This window comes from Fulvia fulva, chromosome 2, assembly GCF_020509005.1.
Source record: "Fulvia fulva chromosome 2, complete sequence".
Taxonomy (NCBI): Eukaryota; Fungi; Ascomycota; class Dothideomycetes; order Mycosphaerellales; family Mycosphaerellaceae; genus Fulvia; species Fulvia fulva.
Genome location: NC_063013.1, coordinates 6,331,259 through 6,352,193, shown reverse-complemented (window position 1 = coordinate 6,352,193; position 20,935 = coordinate 6,331,259). Strand labels below are relative to the sequence as shown.

General features: G+C 52.0%; 6 protein-coding genes across 6 annotated transcripts; 4 read left to right on the top strand and 2 right to left on the bottom strand.

The window, feature by feature from the left end:
• Positions 1-184: 184 nt before the first annotated feature.
• CLAFUR5_03640 (uncharacterized protein) lies at positions 185-937 on the top strand (the record flags this gene model as incomplete). The annotated part of the gene is made up of 3 exons (XM_047902788.1): positions 185-228; positions 515-793; positions 841-937. The coding sequence occupies 3 exons, from the start codon at positions 185-187 to the stop codon at positions 935-937; spliced, it is 420 nt and encodes a 139-aa protein (XP_047757998.1).
• A 668-nt stretch (positions 938-1,605) lies between these two features.
• On the top strand, positions 1,606-2,529 carry CLAFUR5_03639 (uncharacterized protein; the record flags this gene model as incomplete). The annotated part of the gene is made up of 4 exons (XM_047902787.1): positions 1,606-1,742; positions 1,819-1,929; positions 1,979-2,188; positions 2,244-2,529. The coding sequence occupies 4 exons, from the start codon at positions 1,606-1,608 to the stop codon at positions 2,527-2,529; spliced, it is 744 nt and encodes a 247-aa protein (XP_047757588.1).
• Positions 2,530-2,994: 465 nt separating this feature from the next.
• On the bottom strand, positions 2,995-4,676 carry CLAFUR5_03638 (uncharacterized protein; the record flags this gene model as incomplete). The annotated part of the gene is made up of 2 exons (XM_047902786.1): positions 2,995-3,824; positions 3,929-4,676. 2 exons carry the CDS (start codon positions 4,674-4,676, stop codon positions 2,995-2,997), a joined length of 1,578 nt encoding a protein of 525 aa, XP_047757587.1.
• Positions 4,677-4,977: 301 nt separating this feature from the next.
• CLAFUR5_03637 (Splicing factor ESS-2) lies at positions 4,978-6,426 on the top strand (the record flags this gene model as incomplete). Its single annotated transcript, XM_047902785.1, has 1 exon — positions 4,978-6,426. One exon carries the CDS (start codon positions 4,978-4,980, stop codon positions 6,424-6,426), a length of 1,449 nt encoding a protein of 482 aa, XP_047757585.1.
• A 1,525-nt stretch (positions 6,427-7,951) lies between these two features.
• Positions 7,952-12,117, top strand: CLAFUR5_03636 (DNA damage-responsive transcriptional repressor RPH1; the record flags this gene model as incomplete). The annotated part of the gene is made up of 2 exons (XM_047902784.1): positions 7,952-8,310; positions 8,367-12,117. 2 exons carry the CDS (start codon positions 7,952-7,954, stop codon positions 12,115-12,117), a joined length of 4,110 nt encoding a protein of 1,369 aa, XP_047757584.1.
• Positions 12,118-12,700: 583 nt separating this feature from the next.
• CLAFUR5_03635 (uncharacterized protein) lies at positions 12,701-13,153 on the bottom strand (the record flags this gene model as incomplete). The annotated part of the gene is made up of 2 exons (XM_047902783.1): positions 12,701-12,988; positions 13,085-13,153. 2 exons carry the CDS (start codon positions 13,151-13,153, stop codon positions 12,701-12,703), a joined length of 357 nt encoding a protein of 118 aa, XP_047757583.1.
• Positions 13,154-20,935: the final 7,782 nt, after the last annotated feature.

The following is a 20,935-nucleotide window of genomic DNA, read 5'->3' as shown; positions in this document are numbered from 1 at the left end:
CCCGCGCTCTGCCTCGGAGCATGATCTCGCCACGCACTACCCGTGCGACTGCAAACAACCTCACTGCACTGACCTTGCGGAAGCCTGCGAGGAGCCTCATTGCCTGCAAAGCCTAGCCGAGCGCAAAAAGCAGCTCAGCGTAGAGCTTTCACGCCTGGATCTGACAGTGCACGTGCGTTTGAAGATGCTCGCCGATCAAATCGTCAATAGATGGGTTCTGAAGGTCCCGTAAGAATATCTCTGCCCTGAAGAGAATTTCGAGACCAATGTGCGCCAGACTGGAGTGCGAGGGCGAGCGAACAATTACTCGATGGGAGTTTCTGCGATGTTCATGCCTGAGCTGTGAAGTCGAGGGCACGCGCCGCCTCCAGGTGTTGCTCAGGCGCAAAGTAGCTCTTTGGAGGGAGAAGGTTCACGAGCTGCAAGAATATGTGCAGCTTCGTGAGCAGGGCGAAGCACGTCACCGGTAATCACTGCGCTCGACAGCTCAATATACATCTCTGATCTGTTCCAGGGCTAGATCGGCTGCACCAGAGACGGCCCAGGAAGCACAGAGGCAGACCGTCAAGTTTCTTGAGCTTGACCGCCAGGCAGGTGCCCCCAAAGCTCCTACGAAGCAGCCGAAAGCTACGCTCACTCACTACATCGGCAATACTGGATGGAGATACCAGCCAGATTCTCGAGGCGCAGAACGCACAAGGGACGAGGAGGTTGAACGGATTGAACAAGTCCGAAGAATCTTCGCAGAAGAGGAGGCCAGCCGCGAAGCTGAGGCTGAGCTGAGTCGGAGGCTGTAAGCATGCACCATACTCTCGATTTCAGGATGCTGATACTAGACAGTGCAATCCAGAACAATGGATTCAGCCGCACCGATGGCTACCGTGGTCATGGTGCTGGAGCACTCAAGCCAGCTGGTCGTCGCCTGAACTCCGCATGACCAAAGGTGACTGGGGACGAAGCAGGCTGGACTATGAAGACGGGCAAGAAGGCGAAGAAGATGGCGCTCCGTCGTTGAGAGGTGAAGAAAGGAGGATACGAAGGCATGTCATCGAGGTGAGCTCTGAAATCCAGTTTGTCTACCATGCTGTCGGACTATGCTGCAGTCCAGACGCCAACAGCGACCGTTAGCGGCCCGCAGGGATGCGTGGCGTCGAGACAGCCCTCACTGTTTGAGCGTAGCGACCGAGCGCTAGCCACACCGGAGTACGAGCTTGCGAGTACGTAGGTGAGGCGTCAGCGAGGGAGTGAAGCTCTACTGTATACCAGCCCTCAACTAGCCTTGGCGCCCGCTCTAATTGGTCAACTTTCAAGTTTTAGGGTCACGTGACCTACCGTACTGTGCCTGTTGGCGAACTCGCAAACATATACTCGTCGCTAACGCCTATGTCGTCGTATAATAAGCACTGTACGTCGGGTAGCGGTAGCGTGGATCGCACGCTACTTTGCAGTCTAGAAGGGTTGGTAGAGAGCTCCACTCCGCTACGCGTACCTTTGGAGGTTCACAACCGCCAACAGCACATTTTTACATTGACAAAAGTAACACTCATTTTCCAGTCACATGGTAACCCCACCCTCGCCGTCAAGCACCAGCATCTCGAAGACACCATGGCGAGACTCTCAGATGGAGGTCTAGCATACCACGAACGCAGCAAGTGCCCCATGCAAATCGAGGTCAAGCGCGAGAATGTCAACGACAGGCCAAAACAACATTACCCATACCACTGTCCGCGGACTCACTGCTCGTTCGCGGACTCACTGCTCGAATAGAGAAGGAGCATGCAAGCGCGAATCATGCCGGTAACTGCTCAAAACCCGAAGTGAAGAGCAGGAACAATCACTGCAAGAAATCACCCTCGACCTACAAGCAGTTCGCAAGGAGAACAACACCCTAGCGAGGAAGATCCACGAGACGTGGCCTGAAGTTGACGAGTGAGTGTTGTATCATAACCTTCTTATTGAACTAGCTAATATTCAATAGCAGCGCTTTCACAGATGAGACCATCGTTGTGCGCCCCCTGAACTCTCAAGAACAACACAGTGAGATATTGTCATGCTGCAAGAGCTGCGAAGTAGAGACAATGCGTCTGCTTATCAAGACCCTCACGATCAGCATCGCGCTCGCAGAGGAGAAAGTTGCGTCTCTGAAGGAATACATCAAGCTCCGCGAACAAGGCGAGAAAATCGACGAGTAAGTCACGCAATTACCTAATGCCTTGTACGTGATCACACTGACACCAGGGCAGCACATACTCCAGCTCAGATTTCGACGACGAAGAGGAGAACGAGGAGGACCGAGCTCGACTGGTAGATCTCGCTCTCAGGGGTACCTACATCAGTGACGGACAACCCAGTGACTCGGCTTTCGAAGACCAGACGGACACTGGCTTCGCCCGTACACAGACTTACCGTGGCCATGGTGCGGGTGCGATGAAGCCAGCGGGACGTCGTCTCAACTCGAACCAGCCAACCGCGGGTGGTAATGGGGTCAAGACTGGAAAGAAAGCTAAGAGGCCGGCGCTTGGTCGTTGAGTCGTTCTCGAAGAGTAACGACGATCAGCTGTTGGATGAGACGCATGGCAGGATACGCTCGGTGCGGACGATGCTTTTGGCGACGACGGGCGTGAGGAGTTTGTGAGTATGACAGCGTACGAATCATGCGGCAAAATGATGGCAGGAAGGTGCGAGGCACCTTTAGGTGCGTTTGTCTATAGAACCATACGTCGAGCATCAGCTCACGTCCATGTAATGTACAAAGACCTCACCAGCCTTGAGCGCCAGTCCAGTGCCCTAGTTCGTCAGACGAGGCAAGTGCTCCCATCGACATTCCGGTGTTCCCGTTCGTTGTACAGTCCCCATCATCCCACCATAGCCATGCTGCAATGCTTGAACGCTGTAAGAAAGGTCATTTGCTCATCGTCCTCAAATCCATCCCCCTCTTCAGTGCGAAGCTACGGCAGCATGAAGTGACGAGGGTACCTAAGACCACGACTCTTCCTACGAGCGCGCAGCATTGCCACCCTCAGCACCTCCACCACGAGGACCGCCACGGCCACGTCCGCCACGTCCACCGCGTCCCTCGCCTTCGCCGCCACGATTTCCGCGGAAGGCCCCACGTCCTCTGCCTCGGAATTCTCCATCGCCGCCACGGTTGCCACGGAATCCGCCTCCACGACCACCGCGACCACGGAACTCACCACCATCTCCACCTCGGCCACGGTGACCTCCTCGACCGCCGCGAGTATGGCCTGGGACCTCGGAGAAGCCGTCATCAGCTGCAGCAGCGGCCTCAGATTGCTCAGCCCAGCCATTAGCCGCGGCTGGCTCTGCTCCCCGGCTGTTGTTTGTCTGCTCGCCGGGTGCCTTCACGTTCCAGCTCTCGCCTGCCTGATTGCCGACTCCGGCTGCTGCCTCGTGTACTGGCTCATCAGCCCAGCTCGTGCTCTGTGGTTGTGTTGCCGCTGGAGCGGGGACATCCACCTCTTCAGAAGGACGAGGAACGATCTCGTAGCTCTCATCAAGACCACCCTGCTGGGCGCCAGCTGAAGTCGTGTCCCAGCGCTCGCCAGCCTGGTTACCAGCATCGCCGGATGAGATCGCTGCAGCGGATGAAGGTTCGGTGAGAGTCTCGGCAGGAACACCATTCTGTCGAGGAGCCTCGAGCTCGGTGAGGCCGGCGTTTGCAATGGTAGGATCGGATGTCGCTGTTGGCACATCGCTCAGCTCGGCTGGTGCTTGTCCGCTCGTAGCTTGTGCGACATCTTGAGCCCAGGCCTCTTCGTTCTGGAAAGGTGCGTGGCCGACCGAGGCCTGCTTGACTTGTGCGACTGTGGACGTATTAGCGAGTGTGGCTAGGATAGGCAATGCAGCACGTGATGCAAACATCGAGCACGTGCGTAAGCAAAGCATCAGCAGATGTGAAGAGACTTACAGGTAATTGGCAGCTCGATGCCCTCAACGCTGGGGACACGCTCGCCAGCACCCTCGATGATGTTGACTGCCGTCTCCACAGCCTTCTGGTCACCGCCGTACACGAGCAGCAGTGCGCCCTCAAAGGCTCTGCTCTCGTCTGTGTCTGTCTCGTCTTCGATGGCGCGCTTAGCAGCTGCAGCACGCAGAAACTGGGAGAAGGTGAGCAGCTTCTTGCGGAGCTCGCTCGCACTGGAAGATAGTGCCTCCACACGTGCCTCCTCCTTGATCTTCTCCAGCGCCTTCTCGTGCTGAGAGGAAAGCTCCTCTCGCTGCTTAGTGAATTTGGTCTGGTATTCGGAGTCGAACGAACGGTAGTGCTGGTAACGCTCGGTGAGGTCCTGCACCTGAGCCTGGAGCTGAGGCTTCTTGAGCAGCTGTGCTTTCTGGTCGTTGTTGATCTTGCGCTGTGCGACGAGGTCTTCAACCGACACACCTGGGTTCTCAGCCACGATAGAGTCCACCTTCTGCATCAGCGTGAGCTTCTTGTTGACGTTGCGGATCTGCTTCTGCAACTCTCTGAGATATGGGTGGTCGCCAGCATCGTCTCCTTGTGGTGCGACGGAGGCATCCTTGGACTCTGCCTCTGGTACTGCAGCTGTAGATTGATGCGTGCCGTTTGCTGCAGCCTCTGCCTTGGCCTTCTTCCTGCGGGCAGACTTGGACTCTGCCTGCACGTTCACTGGGTTCTCGACTGCGGCGGCGGCCATTGCGTTGTATCGATGGGTTGGTGTTGGGAGGGATGGAATGTAGAGCAAGATCGGATGATACGGGCTTGCAAGTTTGTGCTGTGAGGAGTGGAGGGGAATGGGTGATGTGATGTGAGGACTGAATTGGAAAGGTGCTTGTGGAAGTGTCAAACGCTGCAGGTGGACCACCCAAAAGAGCTCACCCGGCCTTCCAGGGTTGCGGCATGTGGGTACTCCAGCTATCTTTCTATACTACAACACACACCCCACCTCTTCTCTCCTCGACGTGTGCGAGCGACCACAGCATTCGCCGGCGGGCAGCATGGCCTCATCAGATTCACAGGCGCTGGCGAAGCGCAGTGCAGAAACCGCCTTGATGCCACCGCCTCCAGCGCCGAAGCGACAGCGACGACCAGCGAAAGTACTAGACGAAGACGTGTATTCGGACGCCATATCGCACATCATCGCGCGAGACTTCTTCCCAGGAGTATTGGAGACTGAAGCACAGCAAGATTACATGGACGCGTTGGACAGCAAGCACAATGACTGGATTCGTGAAGCAGGCAGGAAGTTGACTCAGGTCATGACACCCGTGCCAGAAGGGCAGCGTAGAATGGGCAGAGGCACAGGCTTCACGCCACGGAGAAGTACTGCACTCGGCGACACACCTCGAACATATGTCGGCGACACTCCAAGCCGAACACCGATCGACAACGACCACTTCGCGGAAGAGACAAAGCCAGAAGTGGACGTCAATATGTCGCTGGGAGCATTCCAGGCAAAGTACACTTCGGAAGACAACGAAAGCTTCAACGCTCTACTGGACAAGCAGAACGAGAAACGTGCTGCCAAGTATGGCTTCTTTCACCAGGGCAATAAGATACCTTCTGCCAGGCAGATAGCATTTCGTGAGCACCAGCAGAAGCTGTTAGATGGTGGTACTGGCAGCACATCTACAGCTGTGATCACTACAAACGCTGCTGGAGAAGAGAGACGGTCATTAGCAGCTGCAGGCCCCTCGGAGGACTTGGATGCACGGCCGGCGTCTGTTGAGAGCTTTCGCAATCGTCAAGGGCCTCGTAATCACTTCATGTTCGGTCCGGACGGTGTCGAGGATGGGACTATCACCAGAGCCCAGCAGGCAGAGCTTTTATCCAATGCTCCGCCCAAAGCTGTGCAGTATGCTGCGACACGCTTCCGTGCGGATGCTCCTAACCCTGAAGACATCATCCCTGCGAGTCCGTCAATGAGTGCGATTGATGCTGCGATAGCAGGTCGTCCGAAAGCAACACAGTCAGAGTCCGGCTACAGTGGAGCAGAGACACCAAGAGTCAACGGCTACGCTTTCGTGGACGCTGAGCCTACGCCAAGTGAGCTCGGTATACCCGTGTCAGATGAAGAAGCAGATGCTGTGGAGCAAGAAGCTGTCAAGCAGCTACTTCCAAAGGCCGACGAAGATGGACCTAATCCATTCAACATCTCACAGCGCAGCAAACGCGAAGACCTCCACTTGAGATTGGTCGAGAAGGCGGTTTCCAGCCGAAGAAAAGGTGGCCGCCTTGATCAGTTACGGGATCTGGGCATCACACCTGGATGTACTCCCACGCCAAAGTTCGCCAGCGGTGCGAACATCCGCAAAAGTGGTGACATGACTCCTGCAGCACAGAGACTGGCTCAGAAAATCGGGACCCCGAGGAGGGAAGGAGGTATATTCGGGTCTGGACGTGCTGACAAGGCTAGCTGGACGCCTACACCAAGAGTCAAGCGATGAACATGGATGAAGAAAAGTTATAACGCTACGAAACACTCTTAAATCGAGTCTGGTGGCGCTGTATCTCACGACACCGTGCAAGGTTGCGCTGCACTGCCTATGCTGTGCTCGACCCGACCCCCCAGGCCGCTAGAAAGCTCTTTCAGCAGGAAGGAGCAAGATATGTAAGTACAGCACTCACAGCTGCATAGCACGGGATGTTAAGAAACAAGCAAATCATTCTCCGGGAGATTTTGTGCGAACCTGGGTTGCCGAAACCCCCCGCGGCGGAGACCAGCTGCTGACGAAGCGAGGCGAGGAACGAGTGAGGTTCCTTGAGCTCCACACAGCGCCGTCCATCAAGGCAAGTCTATCTTCTATCGCTTGTTCGCAGAAGCTCCCAGAGCATGCTCGTCCAACTGTCTGCATGCTCACATCTGCTCTGACCGCACTCCGTCGCCTTCCTGAGACGAACGCTCTGCTGTACTCACTTGATGCAGATGCAGAAACCTCCTCCAAACGCAATGATAGGAGCAACAAGTCTGATGGAGCTCCAAGCTGCGAGACAGAGAGATGCGTTATCTGATCAAGCATGGGCCGAGCGGTACAGGTACCTGGACGGCGTTTCTGAATCTGGCGCACGAGCACACAAGCTTGATTGCCACGAGGATCAAGTGTCAGCCACGGCAGCCCGGGATCCACCCCACAAGGGTTTTGCTCGGATGTTGTGCATTAGCTTGCGCAGGTACCCTCTCGTCTGGACGACATCATGTCGAGCACTGCGCTTCTGGCTCTGGCTGGAGAGGGTTGAAACTGGCTGAGGAGCTTGAGAGGGTGTAGGTGATGGTGCGCGCGAGGTTTTTAGGTGCTGGCGACGATTGAGGTGTGCTGGAGGTGAGAGCGGAGGAAAGAGGGAGATTCACTTCAAAGCTTAGGTGATCCTTGTCTATCTTATATGTGAGATGTACAGCCTGATTACACTGCATTCTCCCCATCTCATGTCTGGCTGTGACCTTATCTTACAACCTCGATTGAAAACATATTGTGGTGGATGAGCGCGCAGATCAATTCATTCGTGTCACGTGATCTAGAACCATCGTAAGCATCGCATGCGCGAGCGCCATACACATGAGTTGAATTATAGATGTGTTGAATAGTATTGACGCGTAAATTGCCATCGAGTGAAAATGCGTGGCACGATGAATGGCCTGACTGCCTGATACATGTAGAGTGCCCTGTTCGACCACCGTCATCGGAAGACGGCCCGCAGCAGCACAACTCGCACCTCCAATCCGGCGCACTTGGCTCCAGGTTGAAGACGTAACTCCTTACACGACACCCGCAACACGACAACAGAACGCACGTCGTGCGAAAAACACCACCATTGACGTCCATGATCGTTCTGTTCATTGTCTGAGGCCGACGTGCTTCTGCATCTGACACACTTCCCTGTCGGTCGCAGTCGCAACGGGCCGAGCTGCTATCGCCTCGTTCGCCTCGCTCGAGGATCAAAGGGACCGCACAGCAAACCCACCGCGCCTTCGACATGGCCGCCGCCAGTGTCACTGCCGGCGGAATGCCTCCGTCGCCGGAGGGCCACGACACCACGAAACCACTCGAGACCACCGAAACCACCGCGAAGGCAGCACTGACGCCACCCACGAGCGAAGATATGAATGACGCGAAGAAGGACGACGACGAGTCCGACCTCAGCGATCTCGATCTGGACGATGAAGAGGAGGAGGAAATTACTCCAGACCATTACTGGGACGAAGAAAATGGAGGGAGGATACCAGTCTTCAAGCCAACCATGGATCAGTTTCGCGATTTCAAGAAGTTCATGGAGAAGATTGACAAGTACGGCATGAAATCGGGCATAGTAAAGGTGGTTCCTCCACCGTACTGGTAAGTGTTGCATGCGGATACATTGCAGGGATTACGGCTGCTAACCATCGAGGCAGGCGCAACTCACTACCCGCATTGGACGAACATGTCAAGCGCATTCGAATCAAGAACCCGATCACACAGGAATTCAACGGCACATTCGGTCAATACACTCAACAGAACGTGGAGAAGCAGCGCTCATATAACCTCCCGGAATGGAAAGCACTGACCGAAGAGACCCAATATCAGCATCCCGCCAAGCGCGGAGAGCGACGACGCAACCAAGAGAAGGTAGTTCGAGGCGGTGGAAACCTGCGCGGTCGCGGTTCTACAGTTGCAGCAACGGTAGATGAAGAGGATGAGGGCAGTTCAAGACCAAGGCGCAAACCTGGCCGACCTCGTCGCAACGCAGCGCCCGAACCAGAGTCAGAGGACGAGGCGAAGAAGGACGCGAAACCTGCGAGGAAGAAGCCTGGTCGTCGTGCAAAGGGTGGTCAAGCCAAGTCTGTGTCGTCACGTCGCCTCAACAACACGACTGAGACTGTAGACTATGTGGACGAGAGGGCTTTCAAGAAGTTCAACTACCGCATGGAAGGCCTCGACGAGTACACCAAGGAACGATGCCAGGAGCTTGAAACGCATTACTGGAAGAGTCTGGCCTTCAATCAGCCCATGTATGCTGCCGACATGCCTGGTTCTCTCTTCGATGATACAACGACCAGCTGGAACGTGGCAAAGTTGCCCAATTTGCTGGACATTCTAGGCACGAAAGTTCCCGGTGTCAATACTGCGTATTTGTACATGGGCATGTGGAAAGCGACGTTCGCCTGGCATCTGGAGGACGTCGATCTCTACAGTATCAACTACATCCATTTTGGTGCTCCCAAGCAGTGGTACAGTATCTCTCAAGAAGACGCCCGCAAGTTCGAGCGCGCCATGAAGCAGATCTGGCCAACGGACGCAAAGAGCTGCGACCAGTTTCTGCGTCACAAGACATATCTGATATCACCAGATGTGCTGCAAAAGCAGTATGGCGTCAAGGTCAACAAGTTGGTGCACTACGAAGGAGAGTTTGTCATCACATTCCCATATGGCTATCACTCTGGCTACAACATTGGCTACAACTGCGCCGAGTCAGTCAATTTCGCTACGGAATCTTGGCTGGAGTTCGGCCGTATTGCCAGAAAATGCAACTGCGAGTCGGACAACGTCTGGGTTGACGTGGGTGAGATCGAACGCAAGCTGCGTGGCGAGCCGACGCCAGAATACTACGAGGAAACAGATGACGAAGATGATCTATCTGGGGCCGAAGAAACTCATCTACCAACACCTCCAGCCAGTGTCAAAGGCAAGCCGGCCACGAAGAAGCGCAAGCGAGACCCCAAGAAGGAAGAACCCAAGAAAAAGAAGAAGATCCGAATCAAGATCAGGGTTGGTGGCCGCGAGCCTTGCTGCATGTGCCCCAACGACAACCCTTGGGAGGAACTCCTACCTACCGATACTGGTAAGCAAGCGCATCGCTCTTGCGCCTCATACACACCAGAAACATTCATCGTCAGCGAAGACGGTAAAGAGAAGGTCTGTGGCGTGGCAAACATCGACAAGGCTCGTCTCGAGCTCAAATGCAACTTCTGTCGCTCCAAACGAGGTGCATGCTTCCAATGCTGCTCGAAGAAGTGTACCCGAGCGTTCCACGCTACCTGCGCGGTCGCTGCTGGTGTGCTTGTCGATGGCGGCTTGGTGCCCACGTTTGCCGAGGATGGGACAGAGTACTACGAGGAAGGGTTCGATTTCCGATGCAAGTACCACAGACCGAAGCAGGCGAAGAATGTCACCGTGGACGACCTGGAGTCGAACGGCATGGTCACCAAAATGGCAAAGGACCTCAAATCGAACGAGACTGTGCAAGCGCAGATGATCGGCGGCGAGGCTTTCGGTGGTTTGGTGATTGAGAACAGACCAGCCGAGATGACTGTTCTTGTCGACATTCTGCCAGATGGCAATCGCGTTGAGCTCGAGTACAAGTACCTGCTGGTTCTGCACCCAGACGATTCGGTGCGCCCGAAACCATCGGCGGCTGCGAAACCGATGCCCGAAAACATGAGCAAGAGCAACTTCTCCATCGCCAATCGTCAGGATGGTGTGCCAAGCCAAGAAGAACCTTTCCACGACAACCCGGAATTCAAGTGGTGGGACTTTTACAACTACCACACCCCACCTCCGGGCTATCAGACTGTGCCATTCAGAGCGCCACTCAAGTTCAAGATCGATGTCAATGCGCCGGAGATCTATTACTATTTGCCCGGTGTTTCGACTGAAGCAAAGGTGTTCTTCACGGACAAGGCAGGCAGCAAGGAAATCATCGCCAAAGCCAACTTCATGGACCGAGTGAGCGTGAAACAACCGACACTCCAGTACAACGCGACAGCCCCCAGGCAGACTATTGCACCGGCCAACGTCAATTCTTTCAGTCGAATCCAGCCTAACAATAACCTCAACACATCTGCTGGCGCACGTAACGAGAAGCCATACGTCTACAAACCAAAAGAGTCGGTACGGCCGAACGTGCTGTGCGCTGTGGACTACCAAGCCTTGGCCAATCAGCGAAGTTTCGTGGCCGATGGCAATCGAAGACCATCGCTATACAGTCAGGCAAGTCAGCCATCGTTGCAGCAGCAGATTTCGCACTCGCCGGCTCCGACTCAGCATGGCTACCACAGCAGCGATGGCTCTCGCAACTCCACGCCGTTACGGTCCTTCCCGTCTGACCAGTATTACTCGTCCAAAGTGCTGCCGGCAGCATATCAAGGCGAGTATTCAAGGTTCCGCCGCGAATCGCAAGGTGCCCAGACGATGCAGCGTCCTGTGTTTGAGCCGGCCGGATACACTCCGAATTATCAGTCGGTCTCGCAGCAGAGGAACGCACTTAAGCAGCAGTCGGCAACACCAGCACCCATGCTACCGAATCCGTATGCGCCACTCGCAGCAATGCGCCCTTCGTCATCTGCTTTCAGCCATTCACCTCCAGCAGGTGGACCGTTGACGCCTGCCACGACTGCTTCGTCACTGTCCAAGGTCGACGACAACAAGTCCGATTACGTGAAGGATCTGGAAAAGTACCCGTATCTGCTGAACAGCTTCTGCCGAAGTCAGAAGACGTACGAGTCTCCATACTCGATGGGTGGTGGCTTTGCCACTAAGTGGCAACCATTGGAGTTGCAGAAACAAGATGAGCAGCCGCGTCCCATGTCACATCATACACCTCGCAACTCCATCTCGTCGCTCAACGAGGTTCGGCCGACCAGCCAGCAGTGGACGCCGCCATCGCAAATATGGGATCGTGCTGGGATCAAGCAACGCAGTCCCCCAGCGCAACCTGTGCCACAATGTCAGCCACAGCTGTACCAGGAAGTCGGCCCCCGGAACTTCCCTCCAGCTATTCATCAAACGCCCCAGGACTTCCAGCGCCAGATTCTCGGCATGCCCAGTACTGCTAGTCGCGACGGTGCTCATGCTAGAATGCTGCGAGATCAAGGCTACCTCTCGTATGCTGCACAGCACAACCAGCACAACCAGCATCAGAGGAACAGTTTCGGACAGACTTACGACACGGCAAAGATGTGGAACAGTCCGCAAGCACCTACTCCCAGCCCACTGTCGGACCCTAACATTACACCAGGTCAGGGACGGGGTCATACGCCAACCAATTCGGGCCATTGGGGTATGCTGCCACGGACGGAAGGCATGAACCAGCGTGGCGGGCCAGGTGCTGGATACGGGCCTATGCTACCACAGATGGGAGGCAATGAGACATGGCGATACAATTAATGACATGACAAGATGAGGAACTGGGCTGGGATGGACGGGGTTGGTTGTCGGGGACACTTTTTGCTTTAGATGCTCAATACCACGGCGTGGACGCTTTGATGGGGTACGGGATGAGCACAATGAGCCGCACTGAGCCGAGCTGAGCTGAAGTGGGCTTCGTTTTGTATTGATACATTCTTGTTTGAGAGACAGAAGGCATGGCATGAACAGACAGACTCTCCACCATGGTGTGATTGCAAGAGCGATAGATGTGAGCAGAGTGTCAATGGTCTTATCTCCCTCATGATGTGGATTATGAGTAGCATCACGTCTAATCAGTGTAATTCCTCTCAAGTCCTTCAATCGTATTCCATATGCCTCATCACAGCTCGCATAACTCATATCGTGCGTCCCAGCCTCCAAACCTCCAAATGCTCCCATGAACGACTTGTCTCCCTCTGCCTCCATCCATCCTAATGCCCCATCCACCCTGCTTCCCCTTGTCTATCCGTATCCCACCTCAAAACCGTCCCATTTGACATTTCGGGTCAGACATGCACTAGCAATCCCAACCTCCATTAGCTCGTGCTCTCTGGCCCTTGATCTAGGAGGTACGTGGTTGCGACCTTACCCGGAGATACTCCTCGATTTGCTTCCGCCAATAATCCTCAATTGCGTGCTTGTACCAGTCGGGGTCGTGGGAGTCGATGGGGTCGTGAGGGTCGGTGGGGTCGGTGGGGTCGGTGGGGTCGGTGGGGTCGGTGGAGTCGGTGGGGTCGTGGGGGTGGTCGGGGCGGGGGGAGTGGTTAGGGGTGGAGCCTCGTTTCATGAGGTTGATGGCTTCGTTGAGTCGTTCGACTTCGGCGGCTGGGAGGGGCGCGCGGGCGTTGATCTAGGGGGGCGTGGTGGTTAGTGAGGTGGGGTAGGGGAGGGTGGGAGGGGAGTTCGGGGGTGTGGGCAGGCAGGGTTGGGGTGAGAGGGGTCTTACGGGGTTGTCTAGGACTGGGAGGGCTGTGGCGAAGGAGGCGAGGGTTGCTGCGAGGAGGTGGAATTTCATGGTTGCAGTCGAAGGGTCTGTTCGGTGGCGTGGTTTGAGGGATTCGTGGGTCGGGATGGGAAATTACTGTATGATGTGCTCAATGGATCGTTGGTGTGGCATTCCACCTATCCTTATATACGTTTTACCTCGACATCTCCAGCCATCGACATTGTTCTTACTTCGTGCTTATACATGGCATACCCGTCGCTGATGGTCTTAGTCCGTAATATCAAGCACCATTGTCGTTGCCGCCACAACTCTACCGCACACTGTACAGTGTGTAAAGTTCTCAAGGGCATAACGCTCCCTCCGAGAATAGTAATCATTTCCCAGTACAGTATAGGCAAGATATGCGGGAATATACCACATTTTCCGTCCGGCCAGGTGATCGCGTCAGCATGTGCTACTCGTCGTTCTGGAATCAGTGGTTCTTTGTCAGGGGAGCCTTGCTTATTCTATCACACGGCCGTAGGTGAATCTTCCCCACGAAGTCAGCACAACGCCGAAGTAGCCAGCTTCGCGCCACAAGCTTCGCCGCACCCCAGTGACTTTTTATCATCAACACCACCAATATTGCTCATATCAACTTGATTCTTTTCCCAATGTGTTTGCAGCTATCTGTTTCCATATTCTGCATACTCATATCGCGTAAAAACACGTTGTGCTGCCGAGAGGTTGGTGTTGACGCTTCGGCATGGGATTTTGGTGAGAGCCCCACCAAAGCTTTATGCGCCCGTGTCGAGATTCACGCGTTTCTTGCTTTCTCACCACCTCACCACATACAACAACACACCATGGAGCCCACTATAGTGCCCACAGGCTCTCAAATTCAATATGAGGGTGATCTCCTATATGATATTGATGCTGCTCGTCCGATTCAGCGCGTTACAACACCTACAACACCCTCTATATTCCCTATACGACACCCGTCTCGACACCCATCTCGAAGGCTCTCAAACTCGGCTATTAAGGGCTTCACACCTGTCCGAATACACCGCTCAGCATCATGTCCTCCTACGCTTGCCTATGTGGATGAAGAGAAGGAGCCTGAAGAGATGCCACCACTAGACAATAGAACTTTCGACTTATTCGAGGACCTTATGCTATAGCTGTTAGGATGGGCTCTTGCATAGGGCTTCGACCTTAAGAAGCAGAAGTGGAAGAAGACAGGCAACGATAGTCCTTGAGGCGATCGATATAGGCTCGAGATACGCTATCATCGTAAGGGTTCACTTAACAAGCGATCATAAGCCAAACAGGCTGCTAAGCCAAGCAAGCACCGGTCTAATAAGTGTGGATGTCTATAGAAGATTACTGCTGTTACTACACAGCTCAATTCACCTGTTGTTAATGGAAGAGTCACTAGGCCCTATAAGTTACGCCTACCTTCTCAATCTCAACATCTAGAGCATAACCACCCTCCTTCTGAGCCTATTGTATTGCCTAGAGCCCGTACCAACTCTCGTAACAACACAATCGGTGTTCTTAGTCAGATATAGGGTCTGTCTCGAATAGGCGTACGCCCTGCTCAGATTGAGGCCTTCATCGACGATAACTACCCTAATGTTCTTATCTATAAGGGAGACTGTCACAAGCAGGTACAAGCACGTGGTCGGGTAAGGTACAAGTCGAATAGATGTTCTATCTAAGGGAGGCGCGGAGGGCGCGAGAGTTATATACGGGCGCCAAGCCGCTAGTCGGATTAGTCAGCGGGCGCGAGGTCTAGGCACGTGCCCGCGGGTTCAAGTAAATGTGCGCGAGCACGGTGACACTACCCCCCCCTCTTAGAGTGCGCTCCGGAGCACTCTCCTCTCCTCTTATATCTCCTATTGTCTTCGTAAACACCTTATTATCTATTAGACTATACGTATCGCTCTCTTTCTTATAAGCCCGAAGGCCTCGTTCTACTAGTATTAGAGTCATCGCTACTTTTGCTAGTTAGCGCGCTATACGTATACCTATAGCATTCTTATTCGGTATCTAGTCTATAGGTAGTTAAAAACTAGGTAGCTTAGTCGCTCTTAGGTAGTTATAGTAAAAGTCGGCTACGGAGGCGGCGGCGGTCTCGATAACCTAGTTCGTAGCTTTATAGGATAGCTTATTATATCTAATGTATTTCACTAAGTATTTTCTAATATAGCTATTTGCCTCCTACCGGTATTAGTCCTTGCGGCTATCTCTTCTTATAGTCTAGAATTTGCTTAACTATTACGAATATAGGATAGTATATAAGGGCGCGCGTACTATAGGGTCCGAATGAGATAGTTGTTGTTCTACAAAGCTACGAAAGAGGAGCGCGAGGCGCGGCGAAGTTATAAAGCAAAGCCAAGCCGCGCTAACCCGATATAGAAGGTCCGCGGTTCAGCCGGGCCGACGTAGCTATAGTAAGGGGTCGCGGGCTGCCCGTGACAGTACCCCCCCTCCCAAAACACGCCTCAGTCCTCTGAGCGTTATTCACCTTATAAGGCCACTTGCCTATCGAGCTCCATAATCGCGCGAACGCCGAATCATCCTCTAGTGCCCTGTCGTCATCCGATAACATCGCATTCGCTCTATTAAGACTATCCTCGACCGGCTTCCTTCGAGAAACATGTTGCCTAGTTAGCTAGCTTGCCCTAGATCTAAGTCTGTCTTCGGCTCGTACTCGCGTATAATCCTTATGACTAAAGTTAGGTATCATTGTAGGCTCTATAGGCTCCACTCGAGTATCGAATATGTACGGAGCAGATTCTATTAGAGGTAAGGCTCGAGGCGACTCATTCGTAACGGTGTCTTTCGGAATGACCCTGATCGAGTTGAGCCCGAGTATCTTAGTAGCTAGTAGGGACCAGTTAGATAGAGCTACGAAGCCTATAGGCGTAGACAACTCCGGCCGGTTATAGTGAAAGTCTGTAACAGCGGCGGCTACGTGTTTAAGTATATCCTCTATAGGTTACTAGGTCTTACCATCCTCCTCGTTCTGATATCCAGCCCATTTCACCTTATACTATGTATCTACTTTGCGCTTGTACCCCTTCTTCACCTTGCCTGCCCGCTTACGGGTGTATATGTCAAGGATCTTTTCCACCTCGTATATATACGTAGGTGCTACTACTATATCGGCTGCTACATTAGCCTCGGTAGTGTTAGGTTCGATAGTTATCGGTGGTGGCGGCGCCAGATACTACCCTTCAAGTGGTAGGAAATCGGGGTGGTCGGCTCGTTGTAGTAGTGAGGTGTAGAAGCAGTTATTAAGTCCTACTAGAGCGTCTAATAGTTTCAGTCGATAAGAGAGTCTGGCCGGCATAACTTCCGTGATCTAGTAAGGGCCGGTATATCTCCTGTCTAGCTTCTTAGATGGTCGAGTCGTGCGGATGTTCTTGGTGCTAAGATACACCTAATCACCTACCTTATAGTCTAGAGGAATGCTTCGGTAGCGGTTTGCTACCTCTACTTAGAGAGCTTGTAACATTCGTATATTCTCTTAAAGGTGTTTATGAAGCTCGTAAATTCGACGCACAAAGGTTTCTACTAATCGCGCGTCTAGTCGCTAGAGAGTAGTCAGTCCTCCCTCCTTTCTAGCGTTCAGGTCAACTCGCTTTATAAACTTAGGGTTGTATCCTAAGGTAGCGTAGAACGGCGACACACTAGTAGTCTTAGACAGGTGATTATTGATTACGAACTAAGCAAGGCATAGCTATTCTGCCTAGTCATCCTGTGCCTCGTTAGTGAACATACGGAGATACTGTTCTATCGCCTAGTTAGTGCGTTCTGACTGTCTATCAGTTTCTAGGTGATACGAAGAACTTAGCTTATAATTTGTACGGAGCATCTTATAGAGTTTCTTCTAGAAGGTAGCAACCCACTGCTTACTACGGTCTAATGTAATGGTGTCAGGAAACCCGCGCCGACAGAACACATGTTTAAGGAAAAGCCTTACCGCATTCTGTGCTATCATTGCGCTAATAGGGATCAGCTCGACTTCCTTAGTGAGCCTATTAGTGACGGTTATAATGTTGTTATAGACTATACCGTCAAGAGTGCTATCTAGGAGTCCGACAACGAAGTCGACTACAATGTGTTTCTAAGGCCGATCTAGAATAGGAAGTGACTATAGTAATCCTAGTGGCTAGGAGTACAGAGATTTTGTTGTACGGCAGGTGCGGCAATTCGCGGTATATCTACGTACGGATCTCGCTAATCCAGGCTAGTAGAATTCACGTACTACGAGTTCATAAGTGCGAGCTCGTCCTAGATAGCCTACTACTAGAGCGTTATAGTTTATCTTGATTATCCTAGTCTGTAAAGCTTAGTCATTTGGTACCTATAAGCTCTAGCCGTCGTATTAGTTTCGAACATATAGTAGGTCGCTATCTACTTTATAGTGTGCTAGGTGAATCTTCGCTCTCTATAGTAGTGTAGGAGTACGGTCTTTCTATAGGTCCTTAATCGCGGTCTTAAGCTCGTTATCGGTTACGTACGCCGTCGACATTCGATACTCGAGTTCGGCTTCCCGCTAACTTTTACGCGTCGCCGGTTGTTCAGTAGGCGCATCTCGTTCTATAGGCATAAACTCTTTAGCTTTAGGGTTTAGCGGTACTGGTTCCTCTTCTTCCGGCGTATCTTCTACTATTGCCTATAGTAAGGCGATCTTAAGGAATCGCTTAGGAGGTAGCAATGTCTGATGCTAATGCTAGTTCCGAGGGTCGTCTACCCCCTACGGAAGGTCCTAGCTACGTCTCGTTAGGCTGTCTAGCTTTATACCTTAAAGTCCTAGACGGTATATTATCTTGAAGTTAAACTATAATAAGAACTCAGCCTAACGCGCTTGTCGCCGATTTAGCTACTTTGTCGTTATGAAGTATTCCAGGTTCTTGTGGTCGGTGTAAATCTTGACTAGCTATAAGTCCTTATTATCTACCTCGTAGGCGAGCTCGGGTCTCTATTCCTTAAAAGCCTTAATAATGGCTAACAGTTCCTTATTATAGATTTCATAATTGCACTCCTATAGACTCAACTTCTTCGAGTAGAAGGCTATAGGATGTAGTACACCATTCTCGTCATACTACGAAAGCACGCCGGCGTTCACAAAATCTGAAGAATCTGTCTCTATTACTGTTTCCCTACCTAGCACGTAATATACGAGTATGCCGGCTTTGCTGAACGCAGCTTTCAAATTGTCAAAGGCTCGTTAGCAATCTAGTGACCATTGAATCCTTCTGTTCTTATGATTGCTTGGTCCGTCCGACTTAGTCAGGTTTGTAAGAGGAGCAGCTATACGCGAAAATGCTTCGATGAATCGCCTATAGAAGTTGGCAAATCCAAGGAAGGCCTAGACATCCTTCAGGTTCTTAGGAGCTTCCTATGTCTAAATACATTCGAGTTTCTCGGGGTCTATCTCGATGCCGTTAGGGGTTATGATTAGCCTAAGATACTTCACCTTCTGTTAGTGGAATTCGCTTTTGTCGATGTCTACTATAAGTCCTGCATCGCGTAGCTTAGTAAGAACCTTCCGCACGTGTTCAATGTGCTCCTCTAAGGTGTCACTAAAGATAAGTACGTTATCTAGGTAGGCCGACACAAAGTCGTCTAGGTGTTCTTATAAGACCTTATTAATGTATAATTAGAACGATGCTAGTCCGTTGCACAAGCCGAATAGCAACACTAGACACTCGTAGATGCCGTATCGTGTCGCAAACGCTGTTAACCACTCGTGCCCTTTAGCTATCCGTAACTTGTTAAAGGCTGCTACAATGTCTAGCTTTGTGAAGTACTTCTTGCCGTACATACGGTTAAGCGTCTCTTATATCAAGGGAATCGGATACCGGTTCTTGATAGTGATCGCATTCAATCCTCTGTAGTCGATATAAACACGTAGCCCACCTCTAGGCTTACGTACCACTAGCACTAGTGCAGGAGACTGGTTCGTCTTTTGCCCTACTTTCCGTACCTTCCCTTCAGATGTTTGCTCGTCTAGCCATTTCTTAACTACCTCGTTCTCCTTCTCAGCTAGGCCGTAGGGCTTGCGGTATAGTGGCTCTTATAGACCATTAGGCTTAATGTAAATCTCATGATCTACGCCTAGTCGGTGAGGTAGGAGTCCTTTATGATCCTTAGCTAAGAAAGCGTCCGTAATATCGTAGTATATTAGCGGCAACTTCTCCTTCGGGTTGTGATTGAACTGCTTGTTCAAGAATTGGTCCAGATCATTAGCAGCTATTATACTTAGCTTAAGCTCTCCGCCGTCGCTCTTACGCCTAGTAGGCATAATGTAGAAGTACTTAGCCCTAGGCCGGTGCGCGTACATCCCCTACGCGCGTTAAGAAACGCCCTAGCAGTCCACTTCTTCATCGTCTATGTCTTCTAGGTTATATAATAAGACATTTAGCTCTGCCCCTCCTACTGTGAAGCTCGCTGCATCTCTAGTAAAGGGCTCTGGTCCGTACCGTACTAGTGCCTGCTTCTTCTTCTCGCGGTAGTTTAGGGATTGCACTGTTATTGGTGTCTTATTCTGTAGACAGTGACTAAAGCAGTAATCCGACCTAAATGCCACCTCGCCTATCTCCTAGAAGATGTTTAGGTTATGCGCTGTAAGCCACGGTAGGCCAAAGACGATGTCGTATTCGAGGTCGGTGACGTAGTATAACATTTGCTCGTAATGATCGCCTATAACTACGTCTATAGGGGCCGCGTGTATAATCTGCCGCGTAGTGGCCGTTCCATCTCCTAGTGTTAGTCGTCGGCTTTACGTTAAAGGGATTAGGGGTATTGTGTATTTGCGTGTGAATTTCTAGTCAAGAAAAAGAGAGGTAGAAGTAGAATCTATAAGGCCTCGAGCCTTTCTCTATTATATCATTACGGGTAACACTATGTAAGGGTATATAGCTAGCTATTGCTTATCCAGTGCGTATACCAATATCTTAAGCTCCTCACTATAGTCTGTTACCGTCTCTTGCGTTCCGTGTCTCTTAATCTTATGCTCTTTCTGTCCTAGGAAGTTCGGGTGACCGCTGTCTACTACGCTTAGGTAGCGGTCGTGCCATTTCCCTGCCGCGGATCGGCGGCTAGGGAACTGAGGTTCGCGTTCGGATTCGGCGTAGTATTACGTAGACGCGGTAGGCGATAGTCGCTATCGTACCTATACATTAGGCATTTAGGGTTAGTCGACACGTAAGAACCTATACGATAGCGGTAGCACTTACCCTACTTCTTAAGGTCTTCGCGCTACTTACGGTTGAGCGTAGGCAGGTTCTATAGATGTGTCGGCAGATCCTCCTTCTTCTTAGTACTAGCGTACTATAGTGGGCGCTATACTAAGGCACCTACTACACCGGTAGCGGCACTAGTAACTACGTTACCGTTATTCTAGTTATTCTAGCCGCCATTACTGTTCGAGTTACTATTGCCCCGGGGGCGCTCCTTCTACGGGTATAGTCGATCTGTCTCGTAGAAACTCTCGTCCGGTGCGGTACACTCCTCGATAACGTCTTATATACTGTCTAGGCGGCGGTCGACTTCGCGGTCGCCGAAGGTCTTAATAAAGTACTTACGGTTCAGTCGGTTACGGAACAGCATAAGCTCGGTCTTATCGGTCTATAACATCTAGGCGCGCAACTTCGAGTAGCGGGTATAGAAGGCTATAAAGGTTTCGCCTTGTTCTTGCTTATAGGTAGTAATGTCAACTATAGCCTTAGTTCCCTTATTACGTATGCTATATTGGCGTGTTATCTAGTCTAACAACTCTTCTCTAGTCTTGAACTCGTTAAAGGACTACTGTCTAGGCACAGGGATCCTCGGCTTAATGCTTCGCTAAGGATCACC